We start from the raw sequence: 20,701 nt of genomic DNA on the forward strand, positions 1-20,701 counted from the left end.
CACAGTAAAGATTCTACATGCTGTATCTGGGTCATACTGAAGGGCACCCCAGACTCATCCAGACACCTGAAATGGCTCTTCAGAAGGCCAAAGACTCTTTTCATGAGAGTAGGATATGTTATAGGCCTCTTCTGCACCTTCACATGGATTTCTCACTGATGTCATGAGCCATGGCTCCAGTGGCTATCCAGCATCACCTGAAAAACAAGAAAAAAAAAAGAGAGAGAAAAGGGAGAGACAAAGGAAAAGTGACTTAGTATTCAGCAATACATTTTACCAAGAATAACTTCTTAAATACACTATAAAAAAATATTTTTTTGCGCTTACCAACAAGATGACCACTTGGCATCCTACCATAAAGCAAGAGGTGGTAGAATGAGCTAGTGTGTCAGATATGGGAATCATGCACTGCCAGGATGCTGGGCGGAAACAGTGATGCACCTCCATGTATCACAGACTACCTGGAAATTGATGGAATGGTAGAACTTTCTATTATGGTGCCACTCCCACTGTGGACCAGAAGAAGCTCTAATTGCAATATATCTGAAATTTGTTGTACCACATACCTCAGAGAAATGTGTCAGCCCATAAAGAGCACTCATTGCCCAGGCTCGGTCCAGAAGTGACAACAAGAAATAGATTTGCTGATCCACATGTGCCAAGAGTGCATCTTGGAACTGCTCTGGTATTCTGGAGGCAGAAACCTGTGAGATCACCAACATGTCCCCAGTCAGGAATAGGAAGTCCATGCATTCCTACAGTACTCCTATGGGAGTTACACATATGCACTAAGACCCTTATAATGTCACTATCCACTCTGAACATGTCAAGGATCTCTTGATTATCACAGTTATAACGAGTTATCCTCTGCTTATATCTCCGCCTTCTTCCCTGGCAAGCTCCACTGGCTCCAAGCAGTTTTGACTCAGCTAAGACAAGCAACTCACACCTAGAAATAGCAAGGCTGGCAGCAAGTGACAGCATTTTCATGAATTGCAAAGTAGATAGGTTTGGCAAGACTCATTTTATATATAACGCATCTGCAGATGATGCAGAAAAGTGGGAAAATTCCACTGTGGATCATAAATAGGCAATACAGTGCTACGTTGTTATACACTGAATTACATAATTTCTCATTTACATCTCATTGCGACTTAGTTTATTTAAGTTTATTTGCTGCCATTGCACATTAGATTAAGTGGCCTGTATGAATCACAGCTGATATGAAGTCATTCGCGGACAGCGAAAATCGCCATAACCCATATGCATAATGACTATGAATGTCAACCAATATCTCTCAAGTCATGTAACTTACAAGATTTAGTGACAGTTTTCTTTAACATCATGTGAAATTTCAGCCAATGTCATGCAATAATTTGTAAGTCACTTGGATTTGTAATACGAATGAATGCAGGTATGGAAATGCTGCATTACCTTCATAATTACTAGCAGATGATTAGTAACATCTAGTACAGAGCATCATACAAGGACAGTGGCAGTGTATTTTCTGGTGTGCTATTATGTCATTTGACATTGTCCTCCTCAATAACATGCTACTTACTCAACTATGAAAATAAATATGAAAACAGGAATAACGAGTGACAAACAGTAGTCGACGTCTCCAGTCTAGTGTATCCTAAATTAACAATCTTAGTACCTTGTACCTTAGTACCTATTGTAACCACCAATTTTACGAGGAACAGACCAAAAATATGAGGCAAAAAATCTAGCCATTCTGTGAAAATCAGGACAGCTGAGAGGTATGTAAGGAAGCCACAGCCCATTAGTGTCAAGGCACAATAAGAAGTGAAAAGTGCTAAGTGGAAGCATGCAGAAATAGCACCAACACTTGTGGTGCTGAAAGTTGTAGGGCATCTGTGTTGGATGTGCTGAGTCTGAGATACCTGAGGACAAAGGGTCACTTCAGTAACAGTGTTACTGTAACAAAAGAGGAATATATCTGTGTGGTAAAGAGCAGTGATAATAATGTTGGCCCTCATTAACTGCTTCCCCCTACACATACAAATGGATTTTCTGTCTCACATTTGCCTTACCTTTTAGGCAATTTCCACAAATTAGAACTTCAGATGAAATAAATACCAATGAAAGCTGTGTTTCATGTCCTGTAATAAACTATAATATACTTACTTGTTGTACTGATTAGTAATAATTGTTTGAAAATCGCTGCACAGGCGTTCAATATAGTAGGTATGTGATCGATTGGTCCCAGGGTTGATACCATCATTGCCCCAGCTTACACCGTACTCCAAGATGTTTGTATGATGCAGCTAAAACCAAATACATACACGAGAAAGACAAGTAAATACATTTGTTTTGGTCTCAGTCTGCGTCAACATACTATTGCATTTCTTATCTTGCACATTAAAACATGTTTTCTCAAACTAAATCCACCTGCTAATTCTGTTCCTGCTGTAGAAAGTTAATTACGTTGACTTACAGAGTTATTACCCCAGTAAAGGTCAATAATTATATATTATCCCTAATGATAATAACTGGGATCATTAAGCTAAAAATGCTGGTATTTTAGGTAACAAACCTAAAATCACTTATAGTAGAGGTAAAAACCTGAAAAATTTGTTTGAAAATAACATTAACATTGACTTGTTCAAAAATTCTAAGATGAGCAAATGTGGTGCATGTCATGTTTGTAGATTTATCAATGATGGTCCATATATTTCTATTTCTAATTATGGGAAGACCATTAGATGTCCAGGCCATTGTAATTGTAACTCTGTTATGGTTGTTTATGCTGCGTCTTGCACAGTTTGCCAAGCATTTTACATAGGTAAAACTATTAGAAAGTTAAAAACACGTATCATAGAACATTTGAGTGACATCAAAAAACATAAAACAACTAGTACGTTATACAATCATAGTATTAATTGTTCTAATTTCAAAAGATTTCTTTTTCTCGTCATTGATAGAATACCACACAATATACATAAAGGTGGTGACGAAAAAAACATGCTAGAAGCAAAAGAGTGCTTATGGCAACTAAGGCTCAACGCCAGCAAATGGCCTGGCATTAATGAACAAATATCAATTTCCAGTATTCTTAAACTAAGATCACATTTTATATAAACATATACGTAAGAGTATTTTCTATCATTACTAGAACTTATTGACATTAATTTTCATTCAACATTATGCAATTATTTATATTTTGTATATATTTATCAATAGGTTTAGCAATTGTGATTTAGCATGTGCTTATTCATTTATAATTTTAACAATATTTATAAATTTTACATATACCTTTTTCATATACATGAAATTAATTTTACAACATATTTATATTTATATTTAACATTTACATATTTATTCTCATTTTTATATTCATATTTATATTTACATTCACACTTATATTTACATCTAGATTCTTACCATTTTAACATTTACCTTTGTTGATGTAAATGGCATTGTTACCTATCTTTTGTTCCTTCAAACAGTTCTTGAAAACATTTTTTTTATGGTTTTCTTTGTTCTTTTAAAAAGACGAACTGTTTTATTTAATGATTTAATTAATTGTTTAATGAATTCCTATTATCCATTAAATGTTTCAGTATTTAGTATTTAAGGGATGATTTGAAATGAAGTTTGTACTCTGATGATGCCCTAAGTACGAGGGTGAAAGCGCTTAGTTTCTTGTGGAGTGTATTGTCGATTTTACATTCTTGTTTTGGTCAAGTTTTATCAATAAAGGTTTTTTTTTTTTTTTTTTGCAACCAGGATCCAAGGTTTGCTGGAATTTTTAGCTTATTGGTGCCTTTTTGGTGTTTGGACAAATTGTACAATAGCTGGGATCATACCATAGATAATTTGAGGGGACCCATGCATGGAATAAAGCATTTATTAGCTGCCACTGTCTAGTAAGCAGTCCTTGTGTAAACGTTCTGTTTTCCATCCAAAGATCCAAATAGCATGTGAATATGGACAGGGATGAGCTTTGTCTTATGTGGATGGGGAGTCTGTTTCAGAGCAGCAATATCCTCTGTGAGATATACGTGTCCCTCCAAACCATTTCGTTGATGTTGCAAAAGAGGTTTGGATCCCAAGATTGATTATTTCTGATGCTATCTGACTTGTTGATGTGCAGGAAATCCATCAGTATTTGGTCAGAAGATGCCTTGTATGCCAGACACAGGTCACCTTTTAGCAGTCTATAGTACACCAAGTCTAGTGACAGGGCTATGGGTCATTCCATGTAGGACATGTTGTTCAGGCCTTGTATCCTTTTAGTAAAGTATCTCTGTCTGCATTCCAGTTGTTGCATGCGTCTGGTCAGATACATGCCACAGGTGGTATTATACTCAATGACTGGCCTAATGAGGGCTGAGTGAACGGAGACAATGGTATCCCTAGGTCTAGACACAATCCCTTTGTTTATAAGATGTGCAATATAGAAGGACTTTCTTATGACAATGGGCACATGTTGGTCAACAGTTAGGTCACTGTCCGCATAAGTTCCCAAATCCCAAACAACTGGGTCAGCTCTTAAAAGGTTACTGCCTGTGTGGTAGTTTCCTGGGATAAATGATTACACAAAGGATACATTAATGCATTTTTTGACATTTAGTTTGTCTCTGATTTTGGCACAGTTATGTATTTGGACAAACCTTCCTCAAGGATGGTTAAGTCATTTGGGGATTCAATGACTGCTCCTAGCTTGTAGTCATCTGCAAACTTAGTCATCCAGAGCCCTTTGGTATTGGCTTTTACTTCAGAAATGTAAATGCCAAACAGGAGTGATCCCAGCATGTAATCCTAGGGGACCCCACTGGTGACTGGTCTGTTTGTGGAGATAACTTCCCCTATTTGAATTTCCTGTACCCTATCTGTGAGCCAGTTGGCAATCCAGCAGGTGATATAGGGGTTTATTCACAGTTTATTTAGCTTTTCTTCTACGTCTGAGTTGGGGATTGTGTCAAAAGCTTTGGCTAAATCTAGGCATGCCTTTATTCAACATTAAAAGCAAATAGATCATGGGTTAATAATGTTCAAAATACAGCATTCAGGCTAAAATCTTGCCACACAATTCATTGATTATAATATAAAAAAATATTTTAATGTGAATGAGAAACTTTCAAAATATTTTTATGAACATCATTAACAATGTGCCATTGTACTACAAGAAACTAAGTACATGACTGATGGCAATTTCATAATAATAACCTATGAAAAAGTTTAGTACCTGCAGCAATTATAAGTTTGTTTTTTGAAGCCTGTAGTAACATACTTTTAGATTTTGTTACCCAATCTTAATTACAAATGCAAATCAACTGAATATTGGCTAATAAAGATAAAGGAGGTCAGTAGATTATTATTAAGATGTAATGTCTTCTAATCTGAAAATGGCTATACTGAAACATGCAAGTAATGTTTTACATAGTCATTACTGGCCTAACTATGGTTTATATAAGCTGAAGGATGTCGGGCTAAACAGTTCTTTTTAAAGTGATATTTTGCAGTTGTTACTTACAAAGCTGTGAACAATGCAAACGTCTCCAGTTTAAAAATCCTGTATAGGAAATGTTGTCCATAGTCTCCCACTGTTCATAGCTCCTCAAAGAGCTGCCAGTTTTCACAGAGAGCAGTAGCACTGCAGATCATCTTATAATATGCTACTAAATGCTCTCACTTAGAACTTTCAGTGACTCTCCCCTACTCCTTCCCATTTTCTAAGGATCTGGTATAATGGATAAGCATTTCCCTATCATCTCTGTTTCTGACCTGGTGAATATGCACATCCTGAGGCAGTGTAGTAACTGCCTCATATTCACTGGCAACCATTTAATTTTAGAACAAACAGTGTGTGAGAGATTTAGATACACAATGTTATTGGGGGCAAAGCTCTCACATACACAGAAGAAAAATGCAAACTGGGTTATCAGGGTTAAACATCCAAAGCAGTCACTGCCAACACAAAGGAACAAACACATAGACCCACATATGTGGAGGTACTCACTTGTAATCTACCCAGACCTCCAAGACCTTCTAAACCATCTCTCAGTGGCCCAAAACACACTCAAAAAAGACACCAGCTTACACAACGCATAACTCTAAAAATCATCTATCTAGGTATTGGTGATTCTATTGTAACACATACTGATATCCCCCTTACCAGACTAAACAAAGAGAAGATCACAGTGAGCTTTCTGTCTAGAGCCAGGATCCACCAGATTATGCATGTGCTTAGGACTTTAAGCCACAAGTAACAGTATGCCATGGTCATAGTTTATGTGAGCATAAACGACCTAAGACGTACCTCACTGGACTATATGAAGAGACATGATGGAGCTCTCTGAATAGGTGTCCCAGGTGGGTATGAATCTAGCCTTGAGCAGCATCCTACCTTCACCAATGATGATGCCACAGTACCAGCAAAAAAATGATTGATTTCAACAATTGGCTTAGTTTCTGGTGTCACAACAAGAGGATAAAATATCTGTCAGCCTGGGGAGACATGACTGACAAACCACAATGCTTTGCCAGAAATGGTTTGCCCTTGCCACTACTTGGCTTCTGGATACTGGCAAAAACTTTATCTATCTCCAAAGTGCCTGTTTTTAGGTGGTGCCAAGTTGTTAACCCCTCCAATATAACAAAATCACTCATGACTTCCTAAAGCTACTACTGTTCAATGCTAGGAGTTTAAATAAAAAACTTCACTCCTTGGAAGCACTCCTCACCTTGAAGGATACAGACATATGTGCAGTCACGGAAATATGGTTCAGAGCCATGGAGAGCACCCCAGCTATCAAAGGCTACAGTGCCTTTCTTACATTTCAGTCCCCCTCAACTTAGAGAAAAACAAAGGGAGGAGTTGTCTCAGTATTCATAAAGGATAAGTACACTGCTAGACTGGTTCAATATGACTTGCTTTAGCTGCTCCATGCCAACTAACAGTAGGTGCGACCCCTATCACATTCTTGCCAGCTACAGATCCCCTAACGAGTCTGGAAAATCACTCCTCTTACCTAAACCTACTGGAGTCTCAGCCTAATACCATACTTATGGGTGACTTTGACTACTCCTCCATAAACTAGGAGACTTATACGACTCATAATTTACTTGCTCAGAGGTTTTTGGACTTAGTCAATACAAACACCCTGGAGCAACTATTTAGCTCTCAACTAGAAGTACAAATATCCTAGACCTACTACTCATGAACATGGAGGAATGCTGCTCCCTCCCATGCATTAACTCCTCTCTGGTAAGATCTGACCATAAAATAGGTTCATAGGTTCATAGGTAGGTACTAGACTATTGGCCCTAGGGCCTATATAAGCCTAGCCATACGGTACCCTGGCTTTTGCCACCCAAGAAAATTATTTTCCTGTGCCCCTGTCAAGCAGAGCCACAGAAGTGATCCTCGGGGTGAATTTCCTATCTCCCATCCAATCATCAAGATTTTTCTTGAAGAGTGCTAATGAGGAGCTTTGTTTGATATAGATAGGTAGTTTGTTCCAGAGTATGGGAAGTCTCTAAGATAGGAATCTATCCCTCCAGTATGTTCTGTTTATTGTGGTGACAAGGTTTAGGTTCCTAGAGCATGTAGTTTGGAGGAATCGGGATTTCTTTACGTGGAGCATGTCCAACAGCTCTGGGTTTGACACAGCTTTAGATGTTAGGCAGAGATCATCTCTGAGTAGACGATATGCAACAGAGTAAAGCTGGAGTTTTTTGAGACGGTCTGTGTAGGGCATCTGTTTGAGGCCGGTAATCCTCTTTGTGAGGTATTTCTGTGGCCTTTCCAGTTGTTGTAGATGTCTTGTGAGGTACATACCAAAAGGGGTGTTGTTCTCTATAATGGGTCAAATGAGTGATGAGTAGTGGAGAACAATGACCTCTTTTTTCCTGGATGAGAAACCTTTTATGATGAGGTGTGCCACATAGAAGGATTTCCTGACTACTGTGGCAATGTAATTATCAAAGGAGAGACTACTGTCCACCTGTGTCCTCCCAAGATCTCTTATCACACTTTCAGTGTTAAGTAGACTACCACCTATGTGGTAGTTCATGGGTACAGAGTTTTTACCAAAAGGGATAACAATGCACTTTTTGGCATTGAGCTTGAGGCCATGGCTTTGACACCAGGCATCTGTCTCAGTGAGGCCCTTTTGTAGGATGTCCACATCGTTAAGAGATTTGATTATGACTTCTAGTTTGCAGTCATCTGTGAACTTTGTTAGCCAAAGACCTTCTGTGTTAGCCTGTACTTCAGAAAAGTAGATACCAAACAGGAGAGGACCTAGGACTGAACCCTGTGGTACTCCACTTGTCACTGGTCTGAAGTTGGATTTAGAGTCTGCTACTTTCACAGTGTGGGTTCAGTCAGTGAGCCAGTTGGCAACCCATCTTGTGACATAGGGATTTATAACTAGTTTAGTGAGTTTGTATATAATTCCAGCATGGAGGATGGTGTCAAAAGCCTTGGCAAGATCTAGATAGGCTGTGTGTACCACCTTACTCTCATCTACAGCTTTGGTGACTGCTTCAAAGATGTCTATCGGGTTTAGAAGACATGATCTGACTTTTACAAACCTGAACTGGGTAGGGTCCAGAGTTTGGAGATTACCAATGACATTGTTTATAAGTTCCATGATGATACGCTCCATAACCTTGCAGACCAGGCTCGTCAGGCTAATGGGGCAGTAGTCCCCAGGGACCGTGGTGGCTCCCCCTTCGTGGAGTGGGATAACTGTTGCTGTGCGCCATTCAATGGGCACAAAGCCTGAGGTGAGGCTATGATTGAACAAGGTACTTAGGTGGGGTGCCAGTTCATTCTGTAGTTTATGTAGAACGCAGCCTGGGATGTTGTCAGTTCCCATGGATGCTGTGTTCTTGGCTTTGGAGAGTGTGTTTTTTACCTGTGCAGCCGTGATTACAGGTACTTTGCATTCTTCCGGTATAGAGATGGGCCCTTTAGGGGATGAGAGAGGGGTAAAGTTAGCACTGAACCTATCTGCCAGGATGTTGGCAATATCAGTTGGTTCTGTATATTTAGTGCCATTGTGCAGTAACTCAGAGCAGATATGAGTGTTCCCACTGAGATTCTTGACATAGCTATAGAATGCTTTGTGGTTGTCTTTAGAATCAGTGGCGATTTTGTTTTCGTAACTAGCTTTGGAGGATTTTATGAGGGATCTCAGCTTCTTACTGAGGCTGACCATGGAGTTTCTCCAATCATGGGATTTTACTCTTTTTTGCAACAGTTTCTTTCTTTTGTTGTAGAGTTTGTTTACAGCAGGGGACCACCAGATTGGCTTCCTTTTTTTGGATGATAGCATCTTTGTTCTGTTAGGGATTGCATGATCCATGCACTCGTGTAAGTGCTTATAAAGTGCAATTGTATAGGATTCAGCAGTCGTATCTCTAGTGTCCATCAGCATGGGTGTCGTGAAGTTTGCCACTTCTGTCTTAAGAAGCGTGAAGTTGGCTTTGGAGAAATTTTTTACGGTGGTTTGCCTAACGGGGCTGAGATGTGGATGTCTAGGGTGATTTGCTTGTGGTCGGATCTGACCAACAAAGAATTGACCTCTGGTATGGAACACCGGTTGCCCATGTTGGTAATGACCAGGTCTAGGATATTGCTGCCCCTGGTGGGGGTGTGGATAAGTTGATCCAAGGCATTGGAATTTATGAATTCCAGAAAACGTTGAGCACAAGAGTTGGTACATGAGTAGTTTTCCCAGTTAATGGTGGGGTAGTTGAAATCACCCATTATTAGGGTGTTAGGTTGTACCCTAATATTTTCCAGTGTATCAAGAAATGAGGAGTGGGAATCCTGGGGCATGGTGGGAGATCTGTAGCAAGCTACAATTTGCATTGCGGTCTTGCAATGTTAGTTGCACTTGGATAATCTCAGATGCATTATGCAGAGCAACTAGCCTGGAGGTGTGGATATCCTTAATGAATATGGACATGCCTCCGCCTTTAGTGCTTTGGTCCAAGTTAGGTGGCCGAAATGTGTGGCATGAATTATAGCCTGGTAATGCAGGGGTGCTCTCTGGAGCTTTGAACCAGGTCTCTGTCACTGCACAGATGTCGATGTTCTCCATTTTAAGGAGTGCCTCGAGTGAGTGCATTTTGAGGTTTAGACTTCTAGCATTGAGTAGCATTACCCTCAGATTTTGCTTGCTTGTACCTGTTACAGTGGTGAATTTGTCATTTGAATCTTACCTAAAAATGGCACTATAGGGATGGCAAGAGCCTTAGCCAGTATCCGGAATCCCAAGGGTGACAGGTGCAGTCCATCTCTGGCAAAGCATTGTAGTTTGTCGATCATGTCATCCCAGGCAGATAGATACTGGATCCCCTTAGAATGACACCAGAAGCTTAGCCAATTGTTGAAGTCAATCATTTTGTCCTTGTACTGTGGTATCATTCTGGGTGATGGCAGGATGCTACTCAGGGCTAGGGTCATACCTGCCTGGGATACAACATCAGAAAGCTCCTCCATGTCTCTTTTCATGTAGTCCAGGGAGGTACATCTCAGGTCATTCACATCAACATGGACAATGACAGAGTCATATTTGTACTTGCTGTGGAGTGACCTGAGTACATGCATTATGTGGTGGATCCTGGCACCTGACAGGCAGCTGACAGTGACTTTCTCCTTGTTTAGCCTGGTGAGTGGAACATCAGTGTGCCTGACTATAGAGTCACCTATGACTAGAGTGTTAGGTACGTTGTTATGCCTCATGGGCTGTGGTTGAGTGGCACACTGAGTTTGTGGGCTATGTGTCATTTGGGTTGTGTTGGGGGGTGGAGGTTGCTTGTGTTTCTGCTTTGGAGGTCCCTGTTGCTTGGGTAGCTATTTTTTGAGAGCCTCCACAAATGTAGGTGTGTGTTTTGTGTTTCTATGTGTGTGTTTTGGTGGTGTAGGTTTTGAGGGATTTTGTGATGAGTGTGGTGTGGTGCAAGTGTTTACCTTCTCCTCTTGACTGTTTAGTCCAGTCTTGGGTGAAGAGAGCTTTGCTTTCAGTTTGGTTATATAAGTGCATCTCTCACAGGTTGTAATGTTGGGTGGTAGGAGGAGAGAGTTGTCTGTGTACATGAAGCAATTGCTGCATTGCCCCAAGATGCCCAGATTCATCAGGTAGACAGGAGAAAACACTGGGTGCTGACCCTTAGACATGCCTGGATAGGTGCTTATTTATTAAGTACTAAAAGCTGTTTTCCTCTAGACAAGTGAGGAAAGTTGAGTGCTGTAATAATTTGTAGCTTAATTAGTGCTTATAATGAGTTCTGAACAAGTGCTGAGCTCAAAGAAACAGATTTGAGTGCTGCAGTTAGACAACTGGCTAGTTCTAAGAAACAAAATTAAGCTAAAAAGCTTCCCTCCAACACAGAAAGGCTTGGGGGCTCAGAAGCTTACAAACAGTCCTGGATACAGCAAATCTGTATCTGGACTAGACAACTTATAGGAAAGGCAGGAAACAAGCTTAGAATTTTTTTTTTGTAAAGGGGAAAGGAGGAGTAGAAGCTAACTGGGTTGGCCTTCTCAAATGTTCTCCCTGGAATAGGTAGAATGAGGTAATGACACTAGACTGGGAGGAGTGTCCCAGATCAAATTTACAGTAGGGGTGGGCAACTGCAAAGCCACCAAGTATAAAAACAAGATACCAAGAGGGAAAGAGGGTGGGAAACAAAAATCAGAACAAACAAACCCAACCAGATGCTTAACAACTGTAGAAAATTCTACTTAATACCTCACACACAGTGAGTAAGATAAAAGTGCTATAAATAACTAAGAAATAAGCAAAAAACAGGATACTTAATGTTATATATCTCAGATTCGTTAGCTCAGAGCCCTTTCTCCGACTTCCTCCGATTAGCTCAGTGTGAAATCGCTGAAACAGTCACAAGTAACAAAGTTGAAACCTGAAATGACTTTAAAAAAAAGCTTGAAAGAACCAATGAGGTGCTTATTCCAAGGCGTAGTCCAGGCAACCCCAGTCAGCCAATGACCACAAACAATTCACTCTCACTGAAATGCTATACTGGCCTTGGCTAAGCTATGATGACCTGGGACATGTGCTCAGAAACACAGCCTCTACTAACAAACAACTAGACCCAAAACACAAGCCTGAGTATGGACAATGCTACACTACCAACACTACTTAGGTAGAAAAAACTGCAGAAATGTTTAAACAAATTCATTCATTCCCCTCATTCATAACGAATATAAGACACTTAGAATTAAAGTAAAAAAGCTTATTATCACTGACCGACAAAATTACTTCTCCATACTCCAAAACAGCAATAAAACAAACCCTCAGAAATTCTGGAAAAGAGTCGCTACTCTTATCAATCCCGGCAAAATAGACAACCCCAGCCCAGACACCAATGCTCCTGACATAGATTTGGCCAAGCAATTTAACTCTTTCATTAATTCCATTTCTAAATTAACCTTGACATTCTCTAACAACACCACTCCCTCCTTTTCACCCTCAACTTCCTCTACTAACACTTTTACCTCCACTCCTACTACTACACTCTCTTCTTCTCCACTATCATCATCCTCTAATACCCTCTCTACCCCTTCCTCTCCTTTCTCATTCAAACCTATACCCATATCCACCATAAAAAAACTCCTTCAGAAACGAAGCCTTGCTCTAAAGCCCCAGACAACATCCCGTCATACTTTCTTAGCATAGCTGCAGAAGCCATTGCCTACCCCATTAGTATTCTAATTAACCGGTCTATCCTCAAAACATAGTACCCCAAATCTGGAAAAAGGCTTTTATCATACCCTTACATAAAGGTGGTAATAATAACAATACAACTAATTTCCGTCTCATCGCTATCCTATCTCCCATTTCTAAACTCCTAGAAAAATGTATCCAACTACAACTCCTACCATATCTCTCAGACAATCACTTATTAACTCCAACACAGCATGGTTTTAGACCTGGTCATAGCACTATGACAGCCCTCCTCTCCTTCCTGGAAACTGTAAATAAAGCCAGAGACTCTGGTCATATTGTCTCTACCCTCCTACTTGACCTCTCTAAGGTCTTTGATACTATCTCTCACAAACTTCTTCTAACTAAACTCTCTCAACTTAACCTATCCTCCTCTTCTTTGAACTGGTTCTCCAGTTACTTATCTAATAGATATCAATCAGTAAAATGGAAAAAGGCCACCTCCTCTTTCCTTGTTACCCCAACTGGAGTTCCTCAAGGTTCCACACTAGGTCCTCTCCTCTTTAATATATTCATAAATGACTTCCGTAATTCTATCCCTTTCTCAAATAGCATCCAATATGCAGATGATTCAACTATTATCTGTTCTGCCACATCCCTCCCTATGCTGCAAAAGCTTACACAAGATGCATTCTCAATCATAGAACAATGGATGAAAAATAATCACCTAGCACTAAATGCCTCTAAAACCAAATTAATGGTATTCACTCCCACTAAAGTCACCTCTATCAATACAAACACATTTTCTATCACTAGTCAGAACAACACATCTTTGGAATTGGTGTCTGAGACTAAATTACTTGGGGTCCAAATTGATAGTAAGCTTAAATTCAACTCCCACCTACAACTAAGTATCAAAAAAACTCAACAAAAATTAGGCATGCTCTACCGACAAAATCATTACCTCACACCCTCTACTAAAATCACTCTCTCTACCTCATTTTTAATCCCCTCCCTTCTCTATGGAGCCCCACTCTTAACTAACCTACAATCTTCCCTTAAAACACAACTTTCCTCATGTTACAATAAAATCGCCAAATTCGCTACTAGCCACAAATCATCTAGCCACCACTGTTCTTCTCTCCACAAACTAAAATGGCTAGAACTATCCAATCATCTCACCTATACTCAACTGACTCTTGCACATAAACTCATTTTCAATCTCCTACTGTGTCCATCCCTTTCCTCTACCTTTAAAATGCACCTACCCAACAGAGTACTAAGATCTAACAACCAAAACCTAATAGAATTGCACAAACCAACCCGTCCCCCAGGTAAAAATCTCCTATCCTATGGTCTAGCACGTCTCTGGAACTCCCTACCTCCATCCATTCGTATCACCTCTAACCACTTCACATTCAAAAATTCTCTTCACTCTCACCTACTGTCCCAGTGGGAATGCTCCTGCTCTCATCCATCATAATATACACTGGCAATCCATTTTTCCCCACCTTTCCACTAACTTCCTTTACTGCCTCTCCTAACTCCTACATTCTCTGCTTGTTCTACTAAACCTGTATTATAATATGTCATACTTTCATACTTCCTAAGAGTTTAGGACCTCTCAGTACATATACAGAAATGTTTTCTTTTCCAGTATGTATCTCCTGTAACATTCATCACCTGTCTGTACTACTGTAACATTATGCTCTAAGCTGTATCACTCGTAAATATTGTAATATAACCTAAAACCTATTTGTAACCTTGCTTGAGCTATACTACTTGAAATGTCATGCTCTAAGCTGTATCACTTGTAAATATTGTAATCTAATTTAAAACCTATTGTAACCTTGTTACTGGAGCTTTTCTCCCCAGGACTCCATTGAAAACGGGTTCATCTTGGTCCAATGGACTATCCTGGTAAACCAACTGCAAATAAATAAATAAATAACTAATAAAAAATAAAATAAACAGATAGGAGACTCTAGAGAATGCTTTTAAATGCAAACAAGTCATATGATATACTCCTAGCAGGAAATCAAAACAAACAAACCCAACCAGATGCTTAACAATTGTAGAAAATTCTACTTAATACCCCACACACAGTGAATAAAATAAAAGTGCTATAAATAACTCAGAAATAAGCAAAAAACAGGATACTTAATGTTATATATCGCAGATTCATTAGCTCAGAGCCCTTCCTCCAACTTCCTCCGATTAGTTCAGTGTGAAATGGCAGAAACAGTCACAAGTAACAAAGTTGAAACCTGAAACAACTTTAAAAAAAAAGCTTGAAAGAACCAATGAGGTGCTTATTCCAAGGCGTAGTCCACGCAACCCCAGTCAGCCAATGACCACAATCAATTCACTCTCACTGAAATGCTATACTGGCCTTGGCTAAGCTATGATGACCTAGGACATGTGCTCAGAAACACAGCCTCTACTAATAAACAACTAGGCCCAAAACACAAGCCTGAGTATGGACAATGCTACACTGCCAACACTTAGGTAGAAAAAACTGCAGAAATGTTTAAAGGATCAATGAGACTCTAGAGAATGCTTTTAAATGCAAACAAGTTACATGATATACTCCTAACAGGAAATCAGAACAAACAAACCCAACCAGATGCTTAACAATTGTAGAAAATTCTACTTAATACCTCACACACACTGAGTAAAATAAAAGTGCTATAAATAACACAGAAATAAGCAAAAAACAGGACACTTAATGTTATATATCTCAGATTTGTTAGCTCAGAGCCCTTCCTCCGACTTCCTCTGATTAGCTCAGTGTGAAAATTATCTCCTTTAGTATTAAAACTAACTTAGAACCCCTGTCAAACTACAAACCTGTTAAGAACTTTGCTAAGGCCAATTACCTCAGACTAAGTAACAGCTCGTTAAACTTCCACACCCCTCCAAACCTGGATAACACTGAGGCCTACTCTGAACTGTACACATAAGCACTATACAACCACATTCATAGCTGTATAGAGGAGACATTACCTGGCTGAGTCAAACCTATGATTACTGCCAAAAATAAGACACCCTGGTGGATCCCCAGCATAAATAGGCTATTCAACAAAAAAAAAAAATCCTCAACAAAACTAAGAAGGAAAGGTGCAAAAAGATACTCGCTAGTCTAAAAAAAAATTAGAGAGCTAGTCAAATCTGCCAAAGCAAACTATGAAGTAAAGACAGCCTCCCAGGAGTAAGATAACCATAAGGCTTTTCTTAACTATGTTCATAACCTCAGGGGAAATGCTCAGTAATGCGTAGAGTTAATCATGAACGGCAACACTTACATCCAGCCTGAAACTACAGCAAATCTGCTGGCTGACAAGTTCAGTTCAAACTCCACCCACATCACCTCCTACCACACCCAAAGAAACACCTGCAATCATCCCCCTACTGATCATTATGATGAAACTAGTCCTACTGTGCTTGCTAAAGCCAAAAACACAGCCTCCATGGGTCCCAACAACATAACAGGATGCTTCTTAAATTGCTTAAAACAGAATCTATCAGACCACAAGAAACCCCTCTTTAACCACAGCCTCCAGATGGAATGGAGGACTGCAACAGTTTTCCCTCTCCGCAAGGGGGGCCCATCAACTGATCCAGGGAACTATAGAGCCATAAGCTTGACCAGTCTTATCTGCAAGGCTATGAAGAGAATTATCATGGACCTGATCAATACTGACATAGGAACTCTCCAAATACTGCACCAGACCCAATTTGGGTTTGTCAAAGGGTGCGCTTGCCTGATAAATCTGGTGGACTTCGAGAAAATCACCAGGGCCATGGATAAGCGCAAAACAGTATACACCACTTATCTAGATCTGGCCAAAGCTTTTGGCACAATCCCCCACTCAGGGATTATAGATAAACTGACAGAGTTAGGCATTAACCCTACATGGTCAGATGGATAGCCAAATGTCTCACTGATAGGGCACATGTTGCCCAGAAAGGTGACTCAGCTTCCGATAAGAAACCTGTTACTAATGGTGTCCTACAGAGCTCAGTGTTGGGACCCCTCCTGTTTGGTGTATACTTCTCTGAAGTGAAAGCCAGTGTTGGGGTCTTCCTCCTTACCAAGTTTGCTGATGTCTGTAAGCTGGGCGCAATCACCGAATCTCCAAAAGATTTTGATATTCCACAAACAGGCCTACAAATAATAAACAACTGGTTCCAAAACCATGATCTGAGACTAAATGTTAAAAAATGCATAACCATACCCTTCAGTAAATCAGATGCCCCTGCAAATTATGATACTGATAGCACAACCCTAAAACTAGACCTAGTAGCAAGGGACCTAGTAACACAGACAGCTAGTAACCTAACTGTTGACCACCAGGTAGCTACAGTAGTGAGAAAATCTTTCTGCATGGCTCAACTTGTAAGTAAAGGCATGGCATCAAGATGAAAAGAAGTCATTGTGCCATTGTACTCTGCTATTATCAGAACCATAATCAAGTATAATGCTCCCTTCTGCATGTGCATAACCAAGTGCTTACACCAACTGGAGCAGCCCCAGAGGTTTCTAATTAAAAAAAAAAACACAAAATGTAAGACACATGTCATGCAGTACGACTAAAAGCCCTATAGCTTTACTCTGTCCCATATCATTTACAAACAGGGGACTTAATGACTGACCTACAAGGCATTCTCTGATTCAGCCCTGAGGAAAATATTACATATTTGCAAGAAAAAAATATACGATGGTTATGTGTTCCATGGACCTGAACCTTATTTGTGACTCTAACAGAACTTGCTTGTTTACTCAAAGCTGCAGTGAGTTAGGCCTTCTGTCTTTGCTCTGCCATTTTTCAGAAACCTGCTGTAAGACTACAAAAGATAAGTGCTTATTTTCAAATTTCTACACTTCTGATTAATGAAAACAATATTTGCTGCATATATGTTTAAATTGTGCAATTGTATTTTAGGCTTAGTGATTTGAATCCTTACCTCTGTTCTGATCTTTTTCTCCTTGTTTTTCTGCTTGTTCTGTTCATTTTACTTGTTGCTGCACATGAAAATCACTAGCATAGAGCTGAATCTAGTACTGTTTGTGACCTTTGGAGCTTGTAGTACAGTTAATCTTTTGTCTAGAGAGGCCTAGCTGTTGCTTCGTGGAAGGGGGTTTCAGTTTGGTCTGATCTAATTAGAGTTACTGCTACAGGGTTCTGTTTAGCATTTTTTGTTTGGATAATCTGAACATTGGCTGGTTCCTGTTTCTCTGCCTTAAATAGCCAGCGTTTAACCCAAGTTGTGCTTGTTTGTTCTAAGCTGCAGTGAGTTAGGCCTTCAGCCCTTGCTCTGCTGTTTTCCAAAAACCTGCAGTGAGACTACAAAAGATAAGTGCTTTATTTTTAATTGTTTTTTCTGCACTTCTGATTAACTAAAACAATATTTGCTGCATATCTGTTTAAACTGTATTTTTATTTATCGGGAAAGTCCAACTTGGAACAAAGTCAATTTTCAGCGGAGGCCCAGGGAAAAATGCTTTTGATGCATATGTTTGTAACATGGGAGGAAACCGGAGTACCCATGGAAAACCCACATGAATGCAGGGAGGACATGCAGACTCAACACAGAAAGCACTCCAGCTGAGAATCACACTAGAGAACCTCTTGCTGTGAAGCAACAATGCTACAGCTGCACCACTGCACTATCTAGTTTTAGGCTTAGTTAATTGAATCCTTACCTATGTTCTGATCTTGTATCCACTTTTACCTGTTGTTTTTGTCTTAAAGCTCAGTGGCTTTTGAGTTGCCCGCCTCTACTATAAATTTGATATTGGACACTCCTCCCAGTCCCATTGGATCAGCTCATTCTACTGAGTACAGTGAGATCAGTTGTGAAGACCCACCCATTGCATCAGCTCTTTTTACTGAGTACAGTGTGATCACTTGTGAAGGCCCACCCCTTTAGCTTCTTAACCATGAATTACCTTCTGTCTCCTCACTTTCTGCTAAAAAAAATATTGTACCTCTTCCTATTTCATTTTGCTTGTGCTTAGGTGTTCAACCGCATTTAGTTTGTGGCATTTGTTACTGCTTGTCGGTAGCCTGATTAAATTGATAACAGTATTCTACTGAATTGCTGCTTTATTTGAGCTGTTATTTACTGTTGTGATTGTGAGCTAATTTATCACATTTCCACTGTTTAAAGCAATTTACTGATTAACTACATTTCATTACTGCTTAACTGTATTTCATTGCTATTTACTGCAATTCATTACTGTTTAACAGCATTTTACTGCACTTAATTACTGTTTACCTGTATTTTTTTATACTGTGAGTTCTGTTTTGTCTGTAATTGGTTATTATGTGCTTTTTTGTGAGTTTTACAGTATTCTTAACCCTTAAATTGAGTAGCATAGTTGGGATATGGATTTGCTGCATCCACAGCTGTTTGTTTTTGCCTTCTGTGTTTCTGGCAGCCATATTGTGTTGGTAGGGGCCTATCTTCTTTGCTAGTGAGAGTAGAAGGGCTGCTTGGACCTTTGTCTGGCACAGGCTGATTGGTAGAGAAAGCAGGGGCTAGCAGGATTGGCTAGATTTCTGTTACTTGGGCTTGTTTGCACATCATGCACCGCAGCTGCACTATTTTTAACCCACTGCGTGGTATTCCAGCTACAAATTTCCTTTAGTAGCACTTGTGTGATTGCCTAGTAGTATTCCTTTTAGAACTTCCATCCTTTATCTCCTTAGCTCTCTCTGGTCTCTCTCCCTTAGATTCTGACAAATATGGATGGACAATTTCCTATGGTTTCTCCTACCAGTCTGGTCGATATGGGCATCCTGGGACAGTGTAGAAACTGCATGATGTACACGTGCAACCCTCTACTACTACTACTACCACCTAAGAACACAATTTTTGAGAAATGCAACTGCATTAAGAATCTAGAGTCTATGCTCTCTCCCTCACAAGCCTGTGTATCTGGCATTGAGAAGGATGTCAACACAAACACCACACCTCAAACACCACCCACACCTACACAACACACACCCACATATGTGGAGGTCCTCATCAAAAACATACCCAAACAAAAGAGACCTCCAAGGCAAAAACACATGCAAACTCTACTGCCCACCACACCACACACCACACATAGTCCACACACCTGTGTCTCACTAAGGCCTAAACATAAAACAAACATATTAGTCATAGGAGATAGTCATAGGAGACTCCATTGTGAGACACACCGATGTGCCCTTCACCAGGCTGGATAAGGAGAAAGTCACAGTTAGTTGTTTGTCAGGTGCCAGAATCCGCCATATCATCCATGCACTCAGATCTCTCAACAATAGGTACTGTTATGACTCTGTTGTAGTACATCTTGGCATGAATCACTTGAGATGTACCTCCCTGGACTATATGAAGAGAGACATGATCAAGCTCGCTGAATATGTGTCCCAGGCAGGTGTGTTCCTAGCCTTAAGCAGCATTATACTGTCACCCAGAATGATGCCTCAATACAAATAGAAAATGATTGACTTTAACAATTGGCTTAGCTTCTGACATCTCTTTCCCTTGGGCTTCAGGCTTCTGGCAAAGGCTCTTGCCCCCCCCCCCCCCCCCATAGTGCCGTTTTTAGGCAATGCCATGAGGTCAAAACTACCAACATGAAACTTTCATCAAGATGCAAATTAAACGTCACGCTGCTAAATGCTAGGAGTCTAACCATGAAACTGCACTCATTGCAAGCATTCTTAACCCTGGAAGATGCTGACATTTGTGCAGTCACAGAAACCTGGTTCAAAGCTGTGGAGAGCACCCCAGCCATACCAGGCTACTCATCTTATCATACATTCAGTCCCTAAACTGTGGGCAGCAAAGCAAAAGGATGTGGAAATGCAATATATATTAAAGAAATACACACCTCCAGGCTGGTCAAACAGTATGACTCAGAGGAGACACTCCAGATGCAGTTAACCATTGACAAGACCCCTATTTAAATCATAGCTAGCTACAGGCCCCAAACTTTGACTCAAGATGCCCACTCCACCTATCTGGACCTCTTT

At 40.1% G+C, this 20,701-nt stretch overlaps 1 protein-coding gene across 1 annotated transcript in view; it reads right to left on the bottom strand.

Annotated features, from left to right (window-relative positions):
- LOC122794919 (NACHT and WD repeat domain-containing protein 2-like) overlaps positions 1-20,701 on the bottom strand; it is a 1,236,179-nt gene that overhangs the window by 765,428 nt on the left and 450,050 nt on the right. The window contains exon 10 of the mRNA XM_044063511.1: positions 2,149-2,288. Within this exon, the coding sequence (XP_043919446.1) occupies positions 2,149-2,288 (140 nt within the window). The remainder of the gene's footprint in view (positions 1-2,148; positions 2,289-20,701) is intronic.

This window comes from Protopterus annectens, chromosome 2.part1 (assembly GCF_019279795.1).
Source record: "Protopterus annectens isolate FY-2018-M chromosome 2.part1, PAN1.0, whole genome shotgun sequence".
NCBI lineage: Eukaryota > Metazoa > Chordata > Ceratodontiformes > Protopteridae > Protopterus > Protopterus annectens.